Source organism: Gorilla gorilla, chromosome 18, assembly GCF_029281585.2.
Source record: "Gorilla gorilla gorilla isolate KB3781 chromosome 18, NHGRI_mGorGor1-v2.1_pri, whole genome shotgun sequence".
Taxonomy (NCBI): Eukaryota; Metazoa; Chordata; class Mammalia; order Primates; family Hominidae; genus Gorilla; species Gorilla gorilla.
Window position 1 is genome coordinate 5,427,515 of NC_073242.2, and position 20,365 is coordinate 5,447,879.

The following is a 20,365-nucleotide window of genomic DNA, read 5'->3' on the forward strand; positions in this document are numbered from 1 at the left end:
AAGTGCTGGGATTACAGGCTTAGCCACCACGCCCAGCCCTAAGTTTCAGATTAGCTCTAGAGATTAGCCTTAGGGGTTGCCTTTTCCTGCACTTCCCTCATAGACCCTCTGCCACCAACCACACCCAGAGCCCGGGCAGGACATGTGGCCACCTACCCAGCTCTCCCGGGGTCACAGGCCGAGAGCACGCCCCAGCTGGCTGCTTCCCCAGAGGGCGGTTTGTGCTTTCTCAAGCAGAGGCAGGTGGGTACTGCCGAGCAGGAGCACTGCCTGGAGGTCGCGCGATCTGGCCGCCTCCAGGAAGAAGACACGGCCACCTCTCCCTGCCGGGGGCCTGAGCAGATCAGACCACAAGCACAGGCTGCAAAGGTACCGACCGCAGCAGTGGGCCTGACAGTCGCATCAGCACCCAGCAAAGGCACCAGCTCACGCCTGACCTGAAGTGTGGGTGGGGGGACTGCAGTGGCTCACAGAGGAGGAAGGAGGCCCAAGGGGACAAGCAGAGGCCTAAAGGCCAGAAGAAAACAGTCTGTAAGGGGAAGTTATGGGAATAAATACTTTTTAAACTTCTCTTATAAATATGCATTAGAACATCCGATAACACAAGCCAAGGGCTGTAAAATTAAGGTTAAATCAAGACTGAATTTCCTGCACGGACCAGCAGGAAAGCCAGTTACCTAAAAGAGCCTAATCCCCAAATCTGCTGAAGGTGCAGGGCGGCCTCAGTCCCGGGGCATCTTGAACTGGTCCTTCTCCCTGCGCACGGCCCGCATGGTGGTCACCGGGTCCGTCTCGCCCGCGTGCTGCTGCACCGTCTTCTCCCTGCGGAGGCCAGCACCGGGCTGCAGGCTGTGCCGAGCCACGCCCACCGCCCACCCGAGGAGCCAGGGCCACTGCAGAGGAAGGCGACTCGTGCTGGCTGAGCCCAGCCCTAAGAGGACACGGAGGGCGGGGAGGCGGCAGCCACTCCCCTTCTGACAGGTTCTGAACTCCAGGGTCCAGAAGGACTCACACCCCGGCCAAGGTGCCAGGAAAGGCCGGACCCCCCTCAAGAAGAGTGCTCGGGCTCTGCGGCTGCACCTGCGACAGCTCCCTAAGGCAGCCTCAGCCATCTGGGGTCTCGGACATACCCGCTGTGTGTGCAGCAGTGGGACTGCCAGAGGGGAGGGGCCTGCGCCCACCACCTGCCCTGGGCCTCACCTCACTCTCATGAAGGGGTTGTAGGTAAACTCCTCTGCCAGGGTGGATGGCACTGTGGGCTCCCCGATGCTGTACTTCTCCTGCAAGAGAAACGCGCCACTTTATCACGGGAACTTCACAGGATGGCAGACAAGGCACGGAGGCTCACGTCTGTGATACCAGCACTTTGGGAGGCTAAGGCAGATGGATCACTTGAGCCCTGGAGTTTGAGACCAGCCTGGACAACATGGCGAGACCCTGTGTCTACTAAAAATACAAAAAACTAGCCAGGCATGGTGGCAGGCACCTGGTCCCAGCTACTCAGGGGGCTGAGGTGGGAGGATCGCTTGAGCACAGGTCGAGGCTACAGTGAGCCAAGACTGTGCTACTGCCCTCCAGCCTGGGTGACAGCGACATCACATCTCAAAAAAGATGCTTCAGAACACCTCCTGGTAACCTTAGGACACTGCCCGACTGACAAGGCTGAGAAGGCAAGGTGAGCAGAGCCCGGCAGGTGTGCACGTGTGGAAGAGGGAAGAGAAGCCAACGTCCGGGATGAGCCACACATCCGCCTTCCCGCACCGGCCTGGAGAGGACGACAGGGACGGAGCTTCCTTTTCATTCACATGGTTCACATTTCACATTATGGAGGTAACAGCAATGCAGGAGGCACAGAAAAGAAACGGCCACAGCTGCACCCTCACAGCAAGCACGGGGAGGAGGGGCACAGGGACCAGCAGCAGGGGAGGCCACCCAAGCCCCTGCAGGCAGGCAGCTGGTCACCTCCTCTCGAGATGGAGATGGTCTCCCTTCTGACCAGCACTGACCAGGGCAGATGGGGTGGGGGCGGGGGGGAGGAGAATGCAAACCCAGCCACGGGGCCAACAGTTAGCAGGAAAACACAGGGCGGCAACAGCAGGGTCTCCACGCAGCCCCGGCCCGTCTACCGCAGCCGCACCAGGAGGGCCTCAGGGCAGAGCTCTGACAGAAGCTACCGGTGCCCACGCACAGGCTCAAGACGACCGCGCCTCACCCCCGAGGTTCCCCACCCGCTATGGGCAGTGGTGTCGGTGAGTGACTCTTCAGCTGGTAGAGCTGCACCAAGCGGGGGTCTGGTAGATGCCAAGATGGTTTCTCACTAATCTGTTCTTCCCTTCTGGTGAAAAGAATCTGAGAATGTTTTAAAATATTCCCTGTGTTCCCACCAACATTCTCAATCCTAAGAAATCTCCGTCTGCCTCCTATGAGGGAAGCAAAGTTAACACTTCTAAGGAGACCTTTAAAACAGAGGAAGTACAAATTGTCATAAGCTTTTAGGTTACCTATTAAAACGAGTTTTAATGTTCTAGCTATTTTTCCTACCAAGTACGAAGCATTTAAAGACAAAAATAAGGTCAGTCAGCCAAGCGCAGTGGCTCACGCCTGTAATCCTAACACTTTGGGAGGCCGAGGTGGGTGGATTGCCTGAACTCAGGAGTTTGAGACCAGCCTGGGCAACACGGTGAAACCCCATCTCTACTAAAATACAAAAAATCAGCCAGGTGTGGTGGCAGGCGCCTGTAATCCCAGCTACTCGAGAAGCTGAGGCAGGAGAATCACTTGAACCCAGGAGGTGGAGGCTGCAGCGAGCCGAGACCATGCCACTGCACTCCAGCCTGGGCAGCAGAGCAAGACACTGTCTCCCAAAGAAAGAACGACAGGCCGGGCGCAGTTGCTCACACCTATAATCTCAGCACTGGGGGAGGCCGAGGCAGGTGGATCACCTGAGGTCAGGAGTTTGAGACCACCCTGGCCAACATGGTGAAACCCCGTCTCTACTAAAAATACAAAAATTAGCCAGATGTGGTGGCACATGTCTGTAATTCCAGCTACTTGGGAGGCTGAGGCAGGAGAATCGCTTGAACCCGGGAGGCAGAGGCTGCAGTAGTGAGCCGAGATCGCACCACTGCACTCCAGCTTGGGTGACAGAGTGAGACTCTGCCTCAAAAAAATAAAAATAAAAATAAAAAAATAAGGTGAGTCCTTGCAGCACAGCTCAGAAAAGCTCCACCTCGTGTGGGTTCTGGACTCCAGGGCGCAAAAGGAGTTGAAAACTCTCAACGTCCCTCCTATTGGGATTGGTAAAATGATTTATGGGTGACACCCACGCAATAGTATATTTTACACCTATCGAAAAGAATGAGGCCGGGCGTGGTGGCTCAGGCCCGTAATCCCAGCACTTTGGGAGGCCGAGGCAGGAGGATCACTTGAGCCCAGAAGTTCGAGACCAGCCTAGGCAACATGGTGTAAACCCCCTCTCTACCAAAAATACAAAAATTAACCAGGCATGATGGCACAGGCCTGTAGTCCCAGCTGCGGGAGGCTGAGGCAGCAGAATCACCTGAACCCAGAAGGCGGAGGTTGCAGTGAGCCGAGATTGTGCCACTGCACTCCAGCCTGGGCAGCAGAGCAAGACGCTGTCTCTCCCCAACCAAAAAAAAAAAAAAAAAGAATGACAGGCCAGGCACAGTGGCTCACGCCTGTAATCCCAGCACTTTGGGAGGCTGAGGTGGGCAGATCAGGAAGTCAGGAGTTTGAGATCAGCCTGGCCAACGTGGTAAAACCCCATCTTCTGCTAAAAATATAAAAATTACCCAGGCATGGTGGCACATGCCTGTAGTCCCAGCTACTTGGGAGGCTGAGGCATGAGAATCGCTTGAACCCGGGAGGTGGAGGTTGCGGTGAGCCGAGATCGCGCCATTGCACTCCAGCCTGGGCAGCAAGAGCAAAACGCTGTCTCAAAAAAAAAAAAAAAAAAAAAAAAAAAGCACAAATTGTCAAAATCAGGAATAAAAGCAGGAATATCATTACAGATCCAGCAGACATTTGGGGGGTGGGAGTTCATAGTGATCTAAGTTTTAAAACTATACAAATTCCAAAAAGAAAATACAAGAGAAAATTTTTTGACCTTGGGATAAACAAAGATTTCTTAGATGGGAGACAAAAAAGAATGAAGCATAAAAGAATCTATTGGACTTCATCAACATTAAAAATGTTTGCTCAAAAGATACTGCTAAGAAAACCAGAGGCCGCAGAATGGGAGGTGCTCTGCAGGAGGCAGCCTCTCACCAGGGACCGGGCTCCAGCACCTCCTTTCAAACGGCTCGCTCCACCGCGGAATAGCTGGTGCGCCCACGCCTTCCCAGCAGGAAAGCAAACACCACAAGCACTGGGGAAGGGGAGTTTGGCAGTTTCTTTAAAAGTCAAACACACCTCCCGTCCAGCCCGGCCACTCCCTTCTCCTGGGTGTTCACACGGGGCTGCGGCTGGGATGTCCATCCCTCCAAATGCATGCTCAAATCTGATCCCCAATTAATGGAGGTGTTTGGATCATGGGGGGAACTTTGTGAACGGCTTGGTGCCCTGCTCCAAGTGCGAGTTTTTGCTGTTAGTTCCCACAGGATCTGGTTGTTTAAAAGAACCTTTTGCCTCCCCCACTCTCTCCTTCCTCTGGCCACATGCTTCACACCCACCAGCTCCTTTCCCCTTCTGCCATGAGCAGAAGCAGCCTGAGGCCTCACCAGGTGCAGATGCCCAGGCCATGCCGCTTATATAGCCCGCATAACCATGAGCCACATAAACCTCCTTTTATAAGTCACCCGGCCTCAAGTATTCCTTTATAGCAACACCACACAGACTAAGACACCCAGGAAGTTAATATGCATCCACTGTACTTCTAACTAGTATCAACAAATAATCATGACCAGAAGTGCTTAGGGATCCATTTAGTACACGTGCAAGACCTTGAAGATGCAAATTTCAAAACACTGCTGAGAAAAGCTAAAGACACTCATAGATGGAAAGCTCACAGAAACACTCAGTGTTAAGATCGCAATTCTCGCCACATCAGTTATCACAACGTCCCAATCAGCAGCCAGGCTAGCTTTTCTGATAGAAGTTCACGAGAGGATTCTGAAAACGGAAATGCAAAAGGCTTAAAACAACTAAAACCATTCTGAAAAAGAACACTGGAGGATTCACACATACCAGTGCCAAGACTCAGCACAGAGCTACAGTCATCAAGGTGCTGTCCTCGGACACCGTGGCAAGTCATAGAGACCAACGAAACAGAGCAGAGACCAGAAGCAGACTCGGGCATAGAGGGCCCATTCTTTTCAGAAAGGTGCCAAGGCAATCCAGGGAGGAAAGGACAGTCCTTCGACAGACAGCGCTGAACACGTCGGGATCACACTGCAAGAGGGTGAACCTCTACCCTCACCTCGCACCACACACAAACACCATCTTGAAAGGGAACACTGTAAATTGTTTGTAAATATAAAAGCTAAGACTTTAAAACTTCTAGGAAGAAACACAGGAGAAAGTCTTTGTGAGCTAGGGGTATGCAAAGATATCTTAGAAAGGGCACAAGAAACATAAAAGAAAAATTGAGTAGGCCGGGCGCAGTGGCTCACATCTGTAATCCCAGCACTTTTGGAGCCCAAGGTGGGCGGATCACCTGAGGTCAGGAGTTCGAGTCCAGCCTGATCAACATGGAGAAACCCCATCTCTACTAAAAATACAAAATTAACCGGGTGTGGTGGTGCATGCCTGTAATCCCAGCTACTCGGGGAGGCTGAGGCAGGAGAATCGCTTGAACCCAGGAGGTGGATGTTGCAGTGAGCTGAGATCGCGCCGCTGCACTCCAGCCTGGGCAACAAGAGTGAAACTCCGTCTCAAAAAAAAAAAAAAGAAACAAACAAAAAATAAGTAAATGGAACTTCACCAAAACTATAAACTATTTTCCAAAAGACAATGTTAAGAAAATGAAAAGGCAAGCCATGAGCTGGGAGAGAAAAACATCTTTTAAATATATATCTCAGCCGCGCGTGGTGGGTCACGCCTGTAATCCCAGCACTTTGGGAGGCCGAGGCGGGTGGATCACGAGGTCAGGAGATCGAGACCTTCCTGGCTAGCACGGTGAAACCCATCTCTACTAAAAATACAAAAAATTAGCTGGGCGTGGTGGCGGGCACCTGTAGTCCCAGCTACTCAGGAGGCTGAGGCAGGAGAATGGCGTGAACCCGGGAGGCAGAGCTTGCAGTGAGACGAGATCACGCCACTGCACTCCAGCCTGGGCAACAGAGCAAGACTTTGTCTCAAAAAACAAACAAACAAATAAATAAATAAATAAATACACACACACACACACACACACACACACACACACACATCTATATATATCTCACAAAGACTTGTTTCCAGATGATATAAGGAACTCTTACAAGAGCAGCCCAACAGGCCAAACCCAATATTTAAAATGGACAAGAGATTGAACATAAACTTCATGAGAAGGCATCCAAAGGCCGACACACATGAAAAGATGGTCGACCCCACTAGTCTTGGGGAAATCCACATTTTAAAGGCAGTTGGACGCCACCACAGGCAAGTTAGAATGGCAAAAATTGGAGAGACCGACAACACCAAGCAGTGCTGGCACAGCATGGAGGCCCCGGAACTCAAGCATTGGTGGGGGACTGTAGAACAGTACAACCATTTTTGGAAAACGGTTCACACCTTTAACCACACAACACAGCAATTCCACTCTTAGGTAGTATCCAAGAGCAATAAAAACATGTCCACAAAAGACTTGTACACAAATGTCCATAGCAGCTTTATTCAAATAGCAAAAAACTGGAAACAGACAAATGCATAAACAAATTGTAGCATTTCCACACAATGGGCTACTCAGAAGCAAAGAGCGTGGCTGACCTTCACCAACATCAGCGGGGCCGAGAATGCCACAGAGATGACGGAGCAATGAGATTCTGTTCATGGGAAACTAGAAAGTGACCTGAGGTCACAGCAGAGCAACAGCTGGCGGGGACGCCACATGGGAGGGACACAGGAGCCTTTGGGGTAGTGGAAAGTTCCACATCTGGACTGTGGAGGGGACTACACAAGTGCAAACATCATCAACATTCCTCAAACTGCAATCTGTCCACTCAAGACAGATACACGGGCCAGGTGACGTGGCTCACGCCTGTCATCCCAGCACTTTGGGAGGCCAAGGCAGGCGGATCACCTGAAGTCAGGAGTTCACGACGAGCCTGGCCAACATGGCAAAACCCCATCTCTACTAAAAGTAGAAAAATTAGCTGGGCGTGTTGGCTGGCGCCTGTAATCCCAGCTACTCAAGAGGCTGAGGCAGGGGGAATTTTTTTTTTTTTTTTTTTTTTTTTTTTTTGAGACGGAGTCTCGCTCTGTCACCAGGCTGGAGTGCAGTGGAGCGATCTTGGCTCACTGCAACCTCTGCCTCCTGGGTTCAAGCGATTCTCCTGCCTCAGCCTCCTGAGTAGCTGGGACTACAGGCATGAGCCACCGCACCTGGCCAGCAGGGAGAATTTCTTGAACTCGGGAGGTGGTGGTTGCAGTGAACCGAGATTACGCCACTGTACTCCAGCCTGGGCGACAGAGGGAGACTCCGTCTCAAAAACAATTAAAAAAAAAAAAAGATGAGTATTTATGATTCATCTGACTTAGCGTTTGAATTTGTACGAGTGAATATTGTAAAATAATGTTAACCTCTACTCTAAGAAATTGAAAAAATGCTCAAAAAAACGGGTGATTTATTTAAAAGAACAGCCCTGTCAGAGGCAGCGACTCTCACTCCACTCAGCAGAGTGGACCTGAGACCACCCAGGCGTGCGTGCTTGTGACACCGTTTCCAGTGAATTCGGGGAAACACACCCCTGGAGAACCCCGTCCTGCTCCTGGCAGTCTTTGGCCCAGCTGGCCTGGGCTACGCTATGGAGGCTCACGTGGGGCCACCATGGAGATAACAGTCCTTTGGACACAGAGCCACGTTCTGTGGCCTGGAGAGCCAGCAGAGCCACGTGCTGCCAGCCTGACCCTACTGCTCAGAATGTGGCAACAGGCTGGGCACTTTTTAGACACGCAGCGTCTGAGGCCTACTCCAGACCCTCCGAGGCAGAGGGATCTCGATAGAACCCCTGGGTTTGCCATGCAGGGTGAGCTGGGCCACACTGGCCTGAATCCCAGGCCTGCTCTCTGGGCTCAAGAGTGTGAGTGTCTACCCACTCTGGCGACCCCGCTGTGCACAGCAGCCCTGAGCAGCCCACAGGAAGGCATTGCGCAGTGTCGGCCCCACTCACCTTGGCCCAGGCCAGCTTCTCCTGGATGGCGGCATTGCCGGGCTCCACGTGGCGTGCAAACTTGAGGTTGTTGATGGTGTACTCGTGGCCACAGTAGACTCTCTGAGGAGAGAGGTGACAGGTGAGCTCGGAAGGCTGTTACCACCCGTGAAAGTCCTCAGGGACGGGACCTGGATGCCCCCGGGGGGGTGTCCGGTGAGAGGGTGCCAGGAGGGAGAGCAGCCCCGCCCTGGTTAAGGCCCCCCACCCCCCGGCCCGCAGGGAGGCGCTGCCTACTGTGTCCGGGGGAAGCCGGCCCAAGACCTCCAGCAGAGCTTTACACATCTCATCCGCGGTCCCTTCATAGAACTTCCCGCAGCCAGCCACAAACAAGGTGTCACCTGCAAACAAGGACAGCCACGAGGTGGGGGCCACTCGAGGCTGGTGGCTAGGACTCAGGAGGGGGCCAGGAGCAGGGTGACACTCACCGGCAAGGCCCAGGCCCCGAACCCTGGCTGCCCTCCAGCCACGGCTGCCCAGACTCAGCCCCCCTGCATTCCGGCTCCCACATTTCCTTCCAAGTCTCAGCTGACAGTCCAACCACCCAACTGGCCGTGCAGACCCGAAACCCAAGTCACTCCTCCCTCACTGCCCCCAATCCCACCAACTGTGGCTCTGAGACCCTCACAAACCCAGCCCTCTCCCCGAACACGCAGCAGCCCCTCTCAGGCCCATGCCTGGCTCCCATCTTCCCTTGGCCCCAGCAGCCAGCGCCACCCTGTGACCAAGGTCTCCACCCTGGCTGAGCTGAGCGGGACCACCTCTCACCCATGGCGAAGATGCGGCCCACACCGCTGGGCACCTCAGGCGCACCCAGGCTCCTTCCGGCCTCGGCCTCAGGACGGCATCCCCACCCCATCACTGCCCAGGCCTCTGTCCCCGCTTGCCCTCCTCTTGCTGCTTCATGGCTGTCCTGGCCTCGCTGACCTCACGTGGCCGTCGGCCCCAGAAACAGGGCAGTCCCCTGAGAGGAGGGTGCCCGGCACCCAGCACAGTGGAGGCCGCCCCACTTCTCCTCACCGCCTGGGGCAGAGAAGCTTGCAGCGGTGCTGGGCACAGGCCAAGGCCAGGAGTCCTCCTGGGCACGAGAGATGGGAATGGACGGTGGGGAGCCTGTTCCCCTGAAGGGCCCTAGACCTCGAGTCTGAGGACCAGCAGGAGGCCATGGAGTCCCCAGAGATAGGGAAGGGCAGACAGAGGCGAACTTGGGGCCTGGGGCTTCTACTCCACGGGGCTGTCCTTGCGCCAGGCACACAGCCCAGGAGGCACAGGTGAGACCCAGGGACTCAGTGCTCGCTGCCCTGAGAAGAATCCTAAATCTGAGGTCCCCAACTCCATCCCTCCCACACCGGCACCACCCAGGCTCATCCCCCAGCCCTGTGCACTGCAGCCTGAAGGCGCCTTATCCCTCACAGCGAGGCGCCCGTCCCTCCCGCCATGCCCTCCGCCCTCCTCTGGGACTCCCTGGCCACACCTTCTCCCTGCACCCCTGGTTTGACTCCACCCAGGGGTCCGAGTGTGGCCCTGGGTCACTCCCACCTGGGTTCAAGGCTGGGGCTGCCACCTCCCACCAGGAGGCCTCCCAGCCGTACAAGGCCCACATCGAGTCACCGGGTGAAACCCCGCACTTTGAGGCCAGTCGGGACGAGGCCACAGTAACAAGCACGGGAGGCAGCCCCCACCACCAGCAGCCTCCACACTGCCTTAGAAGGCCGCAGCCATGAAGGGCCCGGCCTACAGTGAGGCCGTCCCCTGGCCATATGACCTCCACAGGCGGCTCCACAGGTCTGCAGCCACCCTGGGAGGCAGGCAGGGCCCCTAGACTAGCACAGGTCCCTGAGTCCACACTACGGCATCAAGGAACACGGCCCCAGGGCTGAGCCACCCCTTGCCCTGCTGGAAGAAACTGACTCCTTTCCCGTGGGACCCGCCCGGACCCCAGCTGTCCAGCAGCCTCCGCCAGCACAGCCCTTGCTGCAGGCGTAACTTCCTTCCAGACCACGATCCAAACCCATCATGGGAGGAATCGGCCAGCCCCACCATGAGGCTCCCCAGCACCCACCCCTGGGCCCCCTCACACCGGTGCAACAGAGAAGGCCACGAAGCTGCCCCGTGAGCCTGCCTGGCAGGAGACACAGGGTCTTCACGAAGAACCCCCGCCCCCACCCACACCCGAACACGCACCTGTGAACACGGCAGGGGGCTCCGAGCCTCCGGGCTTGCTCACGAAGTAACAAATGTGTCCTGAAGTGTGGCACGGGGTCGCCAGGCACTTGACGTTCAGAGACCCCACCTTCAACAAAGCAGGCGACCGCGTGTGCTCCCAGACACCCTGGAGAGCCATCTCCCGGGGTCACGGCGCGCCGCCTGGGCCCTATGGGGCCTCCTCAGCTCCAAGGGAAATGCCCGTGAAGGTGGGGCAGGTGCTCCCCACCACGGGACTGGGGGACTCACTCACTCCATGGGTGCGCCCCAAGTGCAGGGCCACCCTGGAACAAGAGCGTGTAAAAAACCAAGGGGCTTGTTTTTTTTCCTCCTTCAAAAAACTGGGCCAAATCCACGCTCGCCATCTGGCTAGGAAAGACGGCTTTCCTTCCCACACATGGCCTTTTGTTTTCCTGTCCCCATCTGCCCCAATTCTTTACTTCAAAAATGTTCACACCCTCAAAAAGGCTGAAGAACCCCTCGCAGTGCCCTCCCACCTATGTGCTGTGCTCTGGCACCAAGACCCTGCCCACATTGCCCACTCCCCAGGGTCCCAGAGCCCTGCCTCACACCCCGCACACAGCCACGTTTTGCACTCTCCTCTCCTTGTGCCCAGACAGAGAAGACCATCCACGCTGCCACAGAGGAGCACTGAGAACACTCCCGGGTCACTGGGGTAAGGGAGCAGAGAGAATGCGGGGAGGGACCCCCCCTCCCCCACGCTCCTGGCAGGGCCACGCTGGAGCACCTGCAGGGCTCACTCCTTACCTGCAGTGTGGACAGGTGAGTGATCTTGTGAGTCAGGGCCCCGATACGGTCGTCACCCCCGTACACCTTCAGTCCCGACTCCAGCTTGACCAGTTTCTCATTCCCGCCAGCATGGTCCCTGGAAGTCAAACAGGAGACCTGGGCTGCCTGCTGAGCTGAGGGGGCTGCCTGCTGAGCTGAGGGGGCTGCCTGCTGCTCTTAAGCTCTGGTCAAACGCAACACTTATTTTGCACTCACAAAGGAAACGGAGGAAGCAAATCACAGACACCTGGATGATCCCATGGCCAGGGTTCCGAGCGTGGGGGCCTGGGGTTACCACCTGCACGTCTTTACAAAGCACCACCTGGTTCCCACCCCCACATCCTAGGGCAGTGGGTCTGGGGTGTGGCCTGGGGGTGGATTTCTTGTCCTGGTGCAGCGGGTCTGGGGAGAGGCCTGGGGTGGATTTCTTGTCCTGGTGCAGTGGGTCTGGGGAGAGGCCTGGGGCGGATTTCTTGTCCTGGTGCAGTGGGTCCGGGGCGTGGCCTGAGGGTGGATTTTTGATTTTTGAAGGCCCCCAGGTGATCCTGATGTGCTGCCCAGTTTGTGGCCCGACACTCTGGCAGGAGATCAAACTGTTCAGCATGGGAGTCACCTGGGGTGCATCTGGGATGAGCAGCTGGCCCTAGACGCGGTCTGTCTGCAGGGGAGGCCAGCCTGGGCCAGCTCCAGCAGGTGGAGGTGCCTCCTACGCGCCCAGGTTTCCCCAGGGGAGCCTGCCTGACCCGCATTTCAGAAAGGGGCGGTTGAAGGGGCCCTTCCCGGGTCTCACATGATATCACAGACTCCTTCGTGTGCCTCCCATGAACACTCCAGCGACCACACCAGAAACCGCCTGCCTTGGCACCACTGGGCCCCAAGATAACAGGGTGGAGTGGTGGCCGCTGCCCTCTGCCCCTCCCACCCTGCAGGAGGGCGCGGCACCACAGGCCTTGGTCTGCCCATCACCACCCACCATCGGTGAGCAAACCCCACCCCGCTGAAGCTAGGGCCTGGCTTAGGACTTCACGTGCCGGCATGAATGTTAGAGGGGCCGGGGAACTAAAAAGCACCACAGTGTTAGAAAGAGACGTCTGCGGCGAGGCCGGGAGAGGCAGGGAGCTGCAGCAAGCTGTGATGCGCCAGGCAGCCACACAGAGGCCACCACCAGGGTCCCCAGGAGGAGGCATGGTGGCAGCAGGGGCCTCGCACGACAGGCAGGCCAATGTGCTGAGAGACAGCAGCTCAGCCACACAGGACAAGGGCCAGGGAGGCTGCAGGCACCGCCCCTCAAGCCCAGGTCCCTGCACGGACACCTCTGATGACCCAGAAGAGGCTCGTGGGGCCCGACTCACAGAGCCTGAGACTCTCCAGGCCTAAGTCCAGCTGCGTGTGAACCATGACGCTTCCATCAAACCCTGGCCAAGCCACCAGCACGGCGCTCCCACTACCAAGGAGAGGACCAAAGGCTTCATTTCACCCCAACACAGAGGCTGGGGAAGCCACAGCTGAGAGGCCCTAGGGTAGTGCCAGACGGGTCCTGGCTCAGGAGAAAGGTGCCGGTTGCCCTTGGGCGCTTGCTTGGCAAAAAGAAGTAAGTCTCTCTAGCTTTGAAGAGCCTCAAAAATTTCTAAAAGCCGAACAACGGCCTTGAGCAGGCAATGCCAGCCCTAGAACCCACAGAGGGCATTTTATTCATCCATTTTCAAGGATTTTTTAAAACCCAACCTCTCCAGATATGGCTGCTTGTCTTTGTTTTTTTTGAGAGTCTCGCTCTGTCACCCAGGCTGGAGTGCAATGCCACGATCTTGGCTCACTGCAACCTCTGCCTCCCGGGTTCAAGTGATTCTCCTGCTTTAGCCTCCTGAGTAGCTGAGATTACAGGCGCCCACCACCACGCCCAGTTAATTTTTGTATTTTCGGTAGAGACTGGGTTTCACCGTGTTGGCCAGGCTGGTCCTGACCTCAAGTGACACAACTACCTCAGCCTCCCAAAGTGCTGGGATTATAGGCATGAGCCACCGTGCCCGGCTGGCTGCTTTTTTTTTTTTTTTTTTTTTAAAAACCACTCACCTGTAGACTCATTTCCTCCCCAACATTGAGGCCAACGTGCCAGGGCACAAGCCCGCATGGCCCAGGAGAGAGCCGGGGGGTGGGGCCTGAGGGTAAGGCTGTAGCCTTCTCCCCTCACCCTCGGGGCCTCAGAGTCACTGAGCACCAGACTTGCCCCTTGGGGGCTACGGTGAGTCCCGGGTCTTTCTCAGAAGTCTGCTGGGGGCCTGTCCTCACAAAGCAGACAGAGCCGTGGGGGGAGACAGGCCTTGATGTCCCTAAACCCACCAGGGCGAGAAGTGAGCCAGGTCCCGCACCCCCAGGTGAGACGCGGCACTTACCAGTGGTGGTGGGTGGTGAGCACTGTGGTCAGTTTCACCCCATGCTTTCTCGCCGCATCCACGACCTGCAGTGGCCCCGGGGAAGGACAAGGGCCTGTCACACTCCTAGGCCTGGCTTGCTGGCCTACATGGTAGGGTGCCCAGCAGAACCCAGGACACGCCATGAGGGGCCGCTGACATGGCCCGTCCTGACCCTGCCGGCTTGCCCTGCTCCAGGAGAGCCAGTGAAAGCATATTCCTCTTCCTGCTCAGCCTGACACTCTTGCGACCACCTACGACCGCTCCAAGCCCCTCCAGCTCTGAGGGCACCACCCCCAGAGGCAGCAATGCAGGGGCAGAAAGCCCCCAAGAAGAGTCAAATGCCCAGGATTGTACTGCACAGCGCTTTCTGTGTCACTGCCTCTCGCCTCCACCCTTCTTGGGGCCCTGTTAACAGAGTGGCCGGAGACTAATTTCCATTTAGCTTAGGCAAAGTTGCAAGGACACTGCGGTTAGGAAACCCATCGGGGGTGAGGACTCCGAGCTGGGTGACGAGGGTAGGGAGAGCCAGGCACAGCCATGCGCACCTTCTGGGGCTGCACCGGGTCCACAATGGCAGCCTCCTTGGTCTCATCATCAATGACCAGGTACATGTAGTTGTCGGTCAGGGCAGGCAGCACCTCCACCTTCATGGTGCCCTCGTCCACGGTCAGGTTCTTCCGCAAATGTGTGTGGTAGAAAACTCCCAGCAGGGCTGGACCTGCAGACACAGAGCACAACTCAGCGGGCGTCCGCGCCAGGCTGTCCACGACAGGACGCGCAAGCTGCAGTGCTTCCCAGCCTTTCTAGGTTCCTTTGAAAAGGAATATTCTGGCCAGGTATGGTGGTTCTTGCCGGGAATCCCAGTGCTTTAAGAGACTGAGGTGGGAGGACTGCTTGAGGGCAGGAGTTTGAGACCAGCCTGGGCAACATAGCAAGACCTTGTCTTTTTTTTTTTCTGTTTTTTTTTTGAGACAGAGTCTCGTTCTGTCACCCAGGCTGGAGTGCAGTGGCGCGATCTCAGCTCACTGCAAGCTCCGCCTCCCAGGTTCACGCCGTTCTCCTGTCTCAGCCTCCTGAGTAGCTGGGACTACAGACGCCTGCCACCATACCCGGCTAATTTTTTGTATTTTTTAGTAGAGACGGGTTTAATGGTGTTAGCCAGGATGGTCTCGATCTCCTAACCTTGTGATCCGCCCACCTCGGCCTCCCAAAGTGCTGGGATTACAGGTGTGAGCCACCACGCCCAGCCAAGACCTTGTCTTTACAAATGTAAAAATTATCCAGGCATGCTGGTGCATGCCTGTGGTCCCAGCTACTCCAGAGGCTGAGGCAGGAGGATCACTTGAGCCCAGGAGTTTGAGGCTGCAGTGAGCTATGACTGTGCCACTGCACTCCAGCCTGGGTGACAAGACAATAACCTGTTCCTTAAAAAAAAAAAAAGGAATATCTTCATATATCCCTGAGGAGAACACAGGAACTAACTCATGCTCACATTCATGGAAATCAATTGTTTCAGACTTATGATCTCTATTTTCTTTTTTGAGAACTCTAAAAGGACAGGACGGCCAGCTTGTGACTGTGAGGCAAACCACTGCCAGTGCTGGGTTATTCACACCCCGGACTCAGGGACAGAATGTGAAGAAGGGAACACAGACTGGGGGTGCCCCCGCCTGGCCATCTGCCCTGCAGCAAGCTGTGCTGCCACCACTGACTAAGCGAGCCTGCGTTCCATGCAGTTACTCACAGCCCTTCTCAGCCTCTAGCCAGAAAGAACCAATAATTGACGGCAGGCTGAGGCAGGAGAATTGCTTGAATCTGGGAGGTGAAAGTTTCAGTGAGCCAAGATTGCCCTACTGCACTCCAGCCTGGGCGACAGAGTGAGACAGTCTCAAAAAAAAAGAAAAAAATAAAAAAACAATACTTGCTCTTGAACAGCACGAATGTGAAATATGCACAAAAATCAGCAGTTCCTTTGAGACGGAAAGTTGGCCACAACTGCCCCAGATTCAAGTGTGGAGGACACAAAACCACCATCCAACTGACCCAAAGGACTCTGCCACAGGGGCCCAGAAGGCCCAGGAGCTGGGAGGAGTGGGTGACCAAGGGACAAAAGTGTCTGCCACCCAGTCAACCAATGCAAAAATATTTTCAGCAATGAAACTCCTACTAAATCTAAAGATACATGGGGGCCCCGACAATACCTTCAGTTCCACTCTACACGGGGAAGAAACCACAGAAGGTGGCAGAGGACAGTGCAGTCCTGGGGTAGGTGCCACGGCAGGGGCTTCTCCCAAAAGGGATCCAGAAATGGGCAGCAGCCACCAACTGACAGACACACGCGTCTCCAGGGCCCATCGAAATGCGGAATCCGACCTTATTTCCACAGCCGGGGAAACTGCCCAAACTATAGTTTCAATCACTGCACAAAGATATCGTATTACCCGCCTGACAACCAGCTGGGCATTTTCCAGATCATTCTCCTCAGGAACAATAATACCAAGATTTCTATATGAGCAGCTTCCTGTGATATTCCCCTTCCCCTTAGCCTCAGTACCACCCCAGCCCAAGGAGCACACCAAGCAGAGTGTGGGTGCTGGGGGCTGCAGGTGGGGTGCAGAAGGGTTGCGACAGGATTCCGAGTGCCGGGCGTCCTCCTGGAAAGGAGCTCCATCACAAACAAGGAGCAGAACATTACAAACAAAAATACTGCCCACGTGCGGTGGCTCATGCCTGTAATCCCAGCACTTTGGGAGGCCGAGGCAGGCGGATCACTTGAGGTCAGGAGTTAAGAGAGCAGCCTGGCCAACACAGTGAAACCCCTTCTCTACTAAAATACAAAAGTTAGCCGGGCGTGTTGGTGAGTGCCTGTAGTCCCAGCTACTCAGGAGGCTGAGGCAGGAGACTCGCTTGAGCCCGGGAGGCAGAGGTTGCAGTGAGCCGAGATTGGCCACTGCACTGCCCAGGTGAAGAAAATGTCATTTACAACTGGTGCTCAGCCTCCCCTGGGGACCATCACAGCCTCCTGAAGAAGCTGACAACCCAGGGAGGTGCCTTTATTTCTGAGGAAGACGCAGCTGGTGCCAACACCAGCAGAAACCTTATTCCCTTTCCATATCACTCAGCCCAACACTGCCTGGAAAATGTTCCCGGCTTGCTGTTTTGTAACTGTAATACTTTGTACAAACAGGTCAAGGACCTGCAGCCTGGGGCCTGGGCCAAGTCCAGAAACATGTTCGGTTTGGCCCCCCCCAAAAAAAATTGAGATATGGTCTCACTCTGTCCCCTAGGCTACAGTGCAGTGGTGCGATCACGGGTCACTGCAGCCTCGACCTCCTGGACTCAAGCGATCCTCCCACCTCAGCCTCCAAAGTGACTGAGACTACAGTTGTGTGCCACCACGCCCGGCTGATTTTGTTTAGTTTTTGTAGAGATGAGGTCTCAACATGTTGCCAGGCTGGTCTGGAACTCCTGGACTCAAGCGATCCTCCCGCCTCGGCCTCCCAAAGTGCTGGGATGACAGGCGTGCGTCACTGCACTTCTTTTTTAAATCAGGAAGTTTCACAGCATCTTGCTTCCCTTGAACTGGGCGGCACCAAATACGGGGGCTGGGGCCTCCCTTAGAATGGGGCACGCACGCCCTACCGATGCACACAGTCCCGCTGGAACTCTCTGCCTGGACCCTTATGAATGTCCCTAAAACTGTAATTCTGAGGACCTCAAAATCCATGTCCTTTCCTTAGCAATGGCGACATTCTACCCCCTGCAGAGCCTTGACAGCTTTCGGCGAGATCTGGAAACCGCCAGGGACGCCTCCCCGCCTGCGCCTCCGCCCGCCCAGTGCCCTGCGCTGCGCACCCGCCCGGGGCGCTGGCCTGGCCCGGCCTCGCGACCACCTCGGGCGAATGACACGCCGGGTCCCCAGACAGGGGGGCTCCGGCGCCGGGCGGGCAGCTCCACCACCGCAGGCGGCGCCACGAGACCGCGGTCCTTGCAGCGGGGCAGCAGGTGCGGGGTGGGCCAGGCGTCCCGGGGCCCTGCCCGCTGCGCCTCAGAGCCGCGCCCCAGGCTCTCCTCGGCGCCGGCCCGGGCAGGACGCGATGCCCTGGAGGCGTCAGGGGCGCGGCCGGCCCAGCCCGAGCGTGGAGGCCGCGGCGGACGCAGGCCTGGCCCTGCTTACCTAGCGCTTTCCGCACCCGCGGCCCCGCGCCCGCTCCGCGCCAGCCTCAGCGCCTGCGCCGCCTCCGCTCGAGCCCGGCAGAGCGGCCTTAGGCACCTGCGCAACAGACACCGCGTCAGCGGTCGCCAAACGACGGCCCGGCGCCGCCCGCTGCCCGCCCCGCCAGGCCCGCGTCCCCCGGCCCGCACCGCCCCGCCCCGCCCCGCCCCGCCGCACCCACCGAGGCCTCGGCGGGCGCAGGCGGCTCCCAGCGCGGCGAGGCTGCGGAGGCCGAGCAGCCCGCGGCCCACCACCATGACCCGGGCCGGGCTGGACTGCCGAGCTGCCCAGGGCTGCAAAACACCGGCGTCGGCGCGTCGCAGCCAATCATCGCCCGCCTCGCGCTGCCCTCAGCCAATCAGCGTCCACCTCGCACCGTCCGCCAACCAATCAACGCGCTCGCGCTCAACTTGTTTTCTCCGCGAGCCCCGACTGCCACGGGCCGGGAGACGGGCCTGGGAGCGGCGGCGGCGGCCCGAGAGCTGCGCCGGGAGAGCTGTGCCGCGAGCCTCCGCCTCTTTTTTGGCACCGCACAGTGGATCCCTGGAGGCCGAGCGCCACGCCGCCCGGGTACCCGGCAGATCGCGAGGTGGAACGGGCCGTCGCTGCGGGGGACAGCGTTCCGAGGCAGTTGGTCCTCTCCGGGATGCCGTAGGCATCAGCTGACCGGCCCAGCCCACGTGACTATAGGGGCACTTGATGGCAATCATGGCAGCATCCAGGCCATTGTCCCGCTTCTGGGAGTGGGGAAAGAACATCGTCTGCGTGGGGAGGAACTACGCGGACCACGTCAGGGAGATGCGCAGCGCGGTGTTGAGCGAGCCCGTGCTGTTCCTGAAGCCGTCCACGGCCTACGCGCCCGAGGGCTCGCCCATCCTCATGCCCGCGTACACTCGCAACCTGCACCACGAGCTGGAGCTGGGCGTGGTGATGGGCAAGCGCTGCCCCGCAGTCCCCGAGGCCGCGGCCATGGACTACGTGGGCGGCTATGCCCTGTGCCTGGATATGACCGCCCGGGACGTGCAGGACGAGTGCAAGAAGAAGGGGCTGCCCTGGACTCTGGCGAAGAGCTTCACGGCGTCCTGCCCGGTCAGCGCGTTCGTGCCCAAGGAGAAGATCCCTGACCCTCACAAGCTGAAGCTCTGGCTCAAGGTCAACGGCGAACTCAGACAGGAGGGTGAGACATCCTCCATGATTTTTTCCATCCCCTACATCATCAGCTATGTTTCTAAGATCATAACCTTGGAAGAAGGAGATATTATCTTGACTGGGACGCCAAAGGGAGTTGGACCGGTTAAAGAAAACGATGAGATCGAGGCTGGCATACACGGGCTGGTCAGTATGAGATTTAAAGTGGAAAAGCCAGAATATTGAGTTATTTCTTAACAAGTTTCGAGAGAGAAGGGAGCAAGACAAGAGCAAGCAACGGCTATTAAATGTCACAATCCTTTAATAAGAAACCATTTATTGGCCGGACGCGGTGGCTCACGCCTGTAATCCCAGCACTTTGGGAGGCCGAGGCGGGCGGATCACGAGATCAGGAGATCGAGACCATCCTGGCTAAGACGGTGAAACCCCGTCTCTACTAAAAATACAAAAAATTAGCCGGGCGTGGTGGCGGGCGCCTGTAGTCCCAGCTACTCTGGAGGCTGAGGCAGGAGAATCAATTGAACCCGGGAGGCGGAGCTTGCAGTGAGCTGAGATTGCGCCACTGTACTCCTGGGCAACAGCGAGACTCCGTCTCAAAAAAAAAAAAAAAAAAAACCATTTATTTTAAAAATGATTAGATTGCTATGCCTCAACCCATAGAAGATGGACCCTTCAAGAAAACGTGAAGTAGAACGGATGGGCCAGAAATGAAAACAGGCAAGTAAAGTATTTCTTCGGAAAACATTTTATCAAACCAAATGTTAAAAAGACTTTCCTTTTGTAAAACTGGATTAGAGAAGACTTTTCAGTGGGTTATCTCTAGGATGATCAGTAGTTCAGCACTTAAAAACTGCAGAGAAAACTGAAAGTTATGTTCCAGATAACTTTCCATTGTTTACCAAATTTTCTTGGACTTGGTCATCATCAGGAAGCATTTGTAAAAATAAAAATGTCCAAATTACTGGCCCATCTCGGACTCGCTGAATCAATTTGATAGGATTAATCTCCAGTGAGGCTGTGTTTACAGGGCATTCCAAGTGATTCTTATCAGGAAATGTGAAAAACACTCCTGTACATAATCGGTTAATTTAAAATTTTACTTAATAAGTGAACAATTAGTGAAGATTTCACCTGTTTACTTAGGGTATCTACCCAGACCCATCGATTCTGAGTTCGGGAGATGATTTTGAAATTACTGTTTTCCAAATAAAGGTGCTCCCTTCTAA

At 56.2% G+C, this 20,365-nt stretch overlaps 2 protein-coding genes across 4 annotated transcripts; one reads left to right on the forward strand and one right to left on the reverse strand.

Annotated features, from left to right (window-relative positions):
* Positions 1-542: 542 nt before the first annotated feature.
* On the reverse strand, positions 543-18,322 carry HAGH (hydroxyacylglutathione hydrolase). 3 transcript variants are annotated; one of them, XM_031002662.3, is made up of 10 exons: positions 18,172-18,281; positions 17,952-18,047; positions 14,320-14,492; positions 13,754-13,818; positions 11,343-11,460; positions 10,554-10,662; positions 8,607-8,710; positions 8,331-8,432; positions 1,201-1,280; positions 543-822 (listed from the first exon to the last, which is right to left on the reverse strand). In XM_031002662.3, exons 3-10 carry the CDS (start codon positions 14,422-14,424, stop codon positions 723-725), a joined length of 783 nt encoding a protein of 260 aa, XP_030858522.1. In that variant the 5' UTR covers positions 14,425-14,492; positions 17,952-18,047; positions 18,172-18,281; the 3' UTR covers positions 543-722. The 3 variants fall into 3 exon arrangements, with proteins under 3 accessions (XP_030858522.1, XP_030858521.1, XP_030858523.2); XM_031002661.3 differs by lacking the exon at positions 17,952-18,047 and having other exon boundaries at positions 18,172-18,305; XM_031002663.3 differs by lacking the exons at positions 543-822; positions 10,554-10,662; positions 17,952-18,047 and having other exon boundaries at positions 1,208-1,280; positions 18,172-18,322.
* A 367-nt stretch (positions 18,323-18,689) lies between these two features.
* FAHD1 (fumarylacetoacetate hydrolase domain containing 1) lies at positions 18,690-20,365 on the forward strand. The gene has a single exon (XM_055364929.2). The coding sequence runs from the start codon at positions 18,690-18,692 to the stop codon at positions 19,362-19,364; it is 675 nt and encodes a 224-aa protein (XP_055220904.1). The 3' UTR covers positions 19,365-20,365.

Coding starts and splice junctions, on each gene's coding strand:
- HAGH (XM_031002661.3), bottom strand. CDS start 18,247: ATGGTGGTGGGCCGCGGGCTGCTCGGCCTCCGCAGCCTCGCCGCGCTG. Junction 14,493..18,171: donor CTGCGCCCGCCGAGGCCTCG/GTGGGTGCGGCG, acceptor CTGTGTCTGCAG/GTCCAGCCCTGCTGGGAGTT. Junction 8,433..8,606: donor GCCGGCTTCCCCCGGACACA/GTAGGCAGCGCC, acceptor CTCTCTCCTCAG/AGAGTCTACTGTGGCCACGA.
- FAHD1 (XM_055364929.2), top strand. CDS start 18,690: ATGGCAATCATGGCAGCATCCAGGCCATTGTCCCGCTTCTGGGAGTGG.